Here is a 5,885-nt window from a genome sequence, read left to right on the forward strand (position 1 = left end):
TAAAGATAGTTATGGCTGGTCTATGGGGTAATCCAGGGTTTCACATCCATAAAGCACTCAGTTTTACAGTGTCTCACCAGCTGGTGGTCTATAACCTCTCACTGGTCATTAAGGCCTGATAAGGCAATGTAAAACTAAGTGCTTTACGGATACAAGACCCTGAGTAACCCCATAGACCATCCATAACTACCTTTATCTAAATACTCTATTGCTCTATAACTTAAAGTGTGCTTCTCCTTTGGATTTATGATTTACTGACAATATAAGTGACAAAGTACTTATGCCAGTATATCAACTGCAAAAATTGCATAACTGATTACATGGCAACGCTTACATGCAATGGTGTTAAGAACAGAGTGGCACTGAAATAATTTCAACTCATGATAAAGACGTACTAAATTCATTATTCATCTTCTTACTTGTGTGTGTGTGTGTGTGTGTGTGTGTGTGTGTATGTGGGCATGGCTCTGTGGTCAGGAAGCTTGCTTCCCAGCTACATGGTTTCAGGTTCAGTCCCACCGCGTGGCATCTTGGGCAAGTGTCTTCTGCTATAGCCCCGGGCCGACCGAAGCTTTGTGATTGAATTTGGTAGGCAGAAGTTACTGCCGTGTGTGTATATGTCTGTATGTGCTTGTGCCTCTCTCCCAAAGAGAGAGAGAGAGAGAGAGAGGGATAGCATATGATAAATTCAAATACTTTTTAGCAAGATACAGAAATGTCAAGATGCCATATGCAGAACCCTCAAACATAAGCTAAGGGAGATCAAAAGATCAGGGTTCGACAGGAACAATAAATTTCAGTCAGAATTTGTTGGAGATGAGAGAAGATGCTCATGAGGCAGGTTGAAAGAATAAAATATAAAATACCAATTTAATACCAGGAGAGACATGCCAGAATAGTCCAAATTTTAGTTGGAATGCAAGAGAGAGAGAGAGAGAGAGAGAGAGAGAGAGACAGAGAGAGAGTTGATTTCCCCATGCAAGAGTTGAGGGGATAAAAACTGGTGTTGAACAAACCTGTGTGCTTTGACGGACTGATATATGTGATTGGTGATTAGACAGAACCAGAGAAGGTGAAGAAGGAGTAGGAGTATGCTGCAACAGATATAGCTACAAAGTGCAACAAACTGTGACAGAATTTTACAACATTTAACAACCTTCAATTGGGAGTTGGATGGGGTGGGCTGGGGGTGGGTAGGGGCTTCTCAAACTTAAAGGTGAAAGGCAAATAAAGACACATAAGCAAAAATAATAACAACCAAATATATCAAGAGTGGGACTTCAATAACACATTCTACAAAAAAAAAAAAACACTCTTTACAATCTTTGTTCCCAGGAAGCAAAAGTTTTGTTTTATTATTTCCAACCAATAACATCTACTGGTTATTAGCAGAGTCTTGGCTGACCTGGAAAGGCAATGGGCACTGTCCTACCTTCTCAAGACTAGCAAACCAATCAAATGTGTGTGTGCACACATAAAGAAGAGTGAAAAATGACATTCAATAATATTAGATAAATATATTTGAATCCTAATAAAGAGATATATGTATATTCAATCTCCACAGTTTTATAACTCAGTTGTAAGGTATGTGTGTTGCACATATTTAGGTTTAAATCTAAATCTAAGCATGGAGAACAACATTTGAGACATTTTATTTCATGTCACCTTCCTCTGTCTGTAAGATATTAATACAGCCTTAGCAGTATTTCAGTGAAAGTAGTTTCTGAGACAGAAGTATTCACTATAATAGAAAATACAGGCATGATTTGGTTGCAGCAGTGTCCACTCTTCAATAACCTCTACTTTTATTGCACTGACCTGTAAACAAACTTTTTGCTTTCAAATGATCCTGATTATGATGATGATGATGATGATGATGATGATGATGATGATTACTGGAGTATCAGAAACAACAGAATGACAGACTTAGATCCCTTTATGTCTTGCAGTTAACTTTGCCTAAGTTGATTAAATCTATCCTGCTCCTTCCTTGATTTATGACTGGTGCCAAAATCCAAATTTAGTAATCAATATTAACTGTACCATCTCCAACAGATGGCCCTTAATGTTTCTACTTCAAATCCTGTTAAGGTATGTTTGTTTTCTATCCTTTTGTAATCAGTAAACTAAAGAACCAATTTGAGGCCTATTTAACTGATATCTCATCTTCATTTAATGTCTTTTTTTCCATGCTGGCAAGGGTTGTATAGTTCAACAGGAACTGGCATGTCAAAGGACTGCACCAAACTCTAATATCTCCTCCCTCCAAATCTCTGGTCTTGCACTTATGATAGAAACAATTACTACTTTTATTATTATAAGGTAGAAAAGGTGGTGAGCTGACAGAATCGTTAGCATGCCAAGCAAAATACTTAGCAGCCATTTCGTCCACTGTGAGTTCAAATTCCACCAACATCAACTTTGCCTTTCAGAGTCGATAAATCAAGTACCAGTGGAGTTGATGTAATTGACTAGTCCTCTCCCATCAACAAATTTCAGGCCAAATGCCACCATGGTTGACTGTCCTTCATGCTCTCAAGGTTGATAAAAATAAGTACCAGTTAAGCACTGGGGTCGATGTAAGCAACCAGTCATCACCTCATCCCACCAAATTTCAGTCTTTATGCCCAGAGTAGAAAGAATTATTATAAAAAGTGGTGAATTGGCAAAATCCTGACAGCATCAAATAAGATGCCTTCCAGTAGTTCTTCAGTTCTTTACATTCTGAGTCCCAGCCTCACAAGGCCAACTTTGCTTTTCAACTCCTTAGGTTGATAAAGTACCAGTCAAGTATTGTGAAGAGTGAGGGGCAATGTTATCAACCAATTCTTCCTTTAAATATCAGGCTTTGTGTCATAATGGAAACATCACAGCCATTAATATAAATCATTATTATTAAGGCAGCGAACTGGCAGAACCCTGAGTATGCCAGAACTGACTTACTCCTCCCCTAAAACACCTGGCTTTGTGCAAAAATCTAGAAGAATTTTTTTTGTTTTTTATTTATTATTATCAATATGGGAACATCAAAAGCAGCAAACTAGCAGAATCTTTACTGTGTTGGACAAAATGTTTAACAGCATTTCTTTAAGCTCTGAGATCAAATGTCGCCATGGTCCACTTTGCTTTCATCTTTTAGGGGTTGATAGAATAAGAACCAGTTGAGCACTGAGGCCAATCTAAGTCCCTACCCCAAATTTCAGGCTTTGTGCCTATAATAGAAAGGATTAATATTGGAACATCATAACATATCTAGCTGAGATGGTAGATAACTTGTTGCTATATGTAAGGATAGTTCACTTTCCTAAACTAAACATTTTCAATTAATATTTACACAAAGGTTTAACCACGCCAACATGGAAAACAGACGTTAAATGATGATAATGCTGATTTAAAGCTGATATCAACCAAGGGATTGGAAAAAGGGGATTACAGTTAGTAAAAGGAATAAATAATACTTTAGTAAAATATATTCCTATTAATAATTTTGAGTATGTTAATATAAAAGTTATTTGGAAATTTACAAAAAAATATTTAAGTAATATGAAGATTAAAATCAGGAAAAATCAAAATGAAGGAAAATTCAAGAGGAACAACCTCAAAATGGGAAAAATACAAAAAAAGCAAACAAAACAAAACAAACACACAAACTAACTTGTTTCCATAACAACATGTAGAGTTTACAAAATAAACCAAATCAAAGAAAAAAAGTAGAAATTGTCCCAAATTGCTTGATGAGGCAACAATAGAAAGTGTATGGAGTCATTTTCCCATAGCAATGTCAACTGTCACTAGGTTACCAATTCTAGTGATTAGACACACACACACACACATTATTGACGTTAATAGTATCTGGATGATTCATTGATACTATGGCTGTTGAAATATTCAAAATAGTCAGAGGGAGAAATGGAGCATTGTTGGAAGAATTAGAATGACAGAGCTTTGAACAAAATTTGGTGGTTGTTATTTTTAGCAGCTCAAGAAGCCATACAGCAGTTACCTCACTGAGTCATTAAAAATTATAAAAGAACGGATAGCTATCAGTACAGTGTAAGTTAATCCTCGAAAATAACACAACACTCTCCTTCATATAACAAGTCCTAAATCCTACCACAATATACTACAATCAAGGTGATCGCTCTAATTGTTAAATTTAACTCAAAATAGAAATATTTATTTACATGTCTCATGTATAACAATCAACCCTGCAGATGTGTTGTGCAGGTTTTAAAAAATGGTTGGAATTTAAATACAATTAAATAGCAACAGTGAATGTGACAAATGTACAGCAGATCAATAGGGAACAAAATTTTATTTCTTATTACCATTATTTATTTCACTGAAGACCTTTTCTATGGAACAGAGGCCAATGACAACTTTTCTTCATTATTCTCAACTCTGGCCTTGGGGGTCTTCTTACCGTCCTCTCTCAGGTTTTGGTTCTGAATTGTCATCAATGCATCTGTAACTTTGTTTGGACCCACCACCACCACCACCAGATATGGGAATTAGCCCTACACAACCAAACCCCATTTTTACTTCTTGGAAGAGGTGATCCATATTAGTTTGGCTTCTATCCTTCCGCCTGTCTTACGTGGGCAACGTTACCAGCAGTTTGTGCCCCAGTAGCAGAGCTCTGAGGGTCACAAAAGCACAGAAGCCACCAGATCACAAGGACTGGACCTTGTGATGGTTTTTGTTAGCATAATTCTGCTGAAATATACTGGTTTGTCTCAGTAAATTTTTTTAAATAATGAAGAATTTAAAATAATTCATTATTAAGCCTTTTGTTATGATATTTCTGCTGAAGAACATTGTTTTTCTTTCAATTACTTTAAGAAATAAGGAAGAATATAGCAAGATAAACTGTTGATATTAAGCTGATGTTTGGGATAAATTAACATGGAAGCTTTAATTTAGATCAACTTGAAACAGGAAGTTTGTACCATTGAACCAAGGGGGTAATCACAGATGGGTTGGTATCAAAAGAGTTAAACTGGTGTTTGGAACAAACACAAAATTTTGATAGAAAATTTAAATCGTTTTAAAATGGGAAGCTTGTGTTATAGAGTCAGGGATGGTCACAGGAAGTTGGTATCAAGATTGAACAATTCTACATTAGAAGTGACAGAGAATGCAACAACTCTGGGAAAGAGAGTTATATTGTCTCACATGAAATATATTTAATACCTGCCTTAAAACAATTATGAATGATAAACTAGACCTTCTGTATTCGTATGCATTTCAGGATGTTACAATGGGTAGTACAATTTCTAGTCAGCCATAATATAACAGACAGTCACCCAGATATTATTAACGAAAAGACAATTCCAATTGTTCCACAGAAATAAGAACCAACATATCAAGGTATTATAGCAATATAACATTTCACAAACGAAACAGAAAATTACTGAGAGCTTTAAAGACTCAGTTAAGTGGACAGCTGGAATTAAATGTTTAATAACATCAAGCTGGTGCCTATGAAAGAAGTCAATACTTACATCATACCAGTTATCTTGTCTTTGAATACTATTATAGAAAGCAAGGTTTCTGGAAATAGAAATATAAGATATAACAAAACACACACACAAAAAAAAGCAGATGGCTAATATACAAAGGGGAAAATGGGGTGGTTAAATAATATTGGCCTTAGATAAAACATTAATATTTTCATTTAGTTTTAAAACCTTATTTACTTCAAACAATGTGCGTGCAACAATCTAGCCAATCCAGCCATTACAGAAAATTTCCCATATGGAGCAATCTTTATCTCAAGGCAAAACTAAAATTAATTGTTAGTGGTGGGGCAAGGAAAAAAAAACTTAGACTCAAAAATATTACGTGGTGATAATGACAAAGTTTGAACTCCTGACTCCGGCATC

The 5,885-nt window shown here is 35.7% G+C and overlaps 1 protein-coding gene across 1 annotated transcript in view; it reads right to left on the reverse strand.

The window, feature by feature from the left end:
* LOC106882850 (uncharacterized) overlaps positions 1–5,885 on the reverse strand; it is a 191,012-nt gene that overhangs the window by 25,731 nt on the left and 159,396 nt on the right. Inside the window, exons 28-29 of the mRNA XM_052971999.1 lie at positions 5,505–5,553; positions 1,017–1,094 (exon numbers count right to left, since the gene is read on the reverse strand). Of these exons, the coding sequence (XP_052827959.1) occupies positions 1,017–1,094; positions 5,505–5,553 (127 nt within the window). The remainder of the gene's footprint in view (positions 1–1,016; positions 1,095–5,504; positions 5,554–5,885) is intronic.

This window comes from Octopus bimaculoides, chromosome 11 (assembly GCF_001194135.2).
Source record: "Octopus bimaculoides isolate UCB-OBI-ISO-001 chromosome 11, ASM119413v2, whole genome shotgun sequence".
Taxonomy (NCBI): Eukaryota; Metazoa; Mollusca; class Cephalopoda; order Octopoda; family Octopodidae; genus Octopus; species Octopus bimaculoides.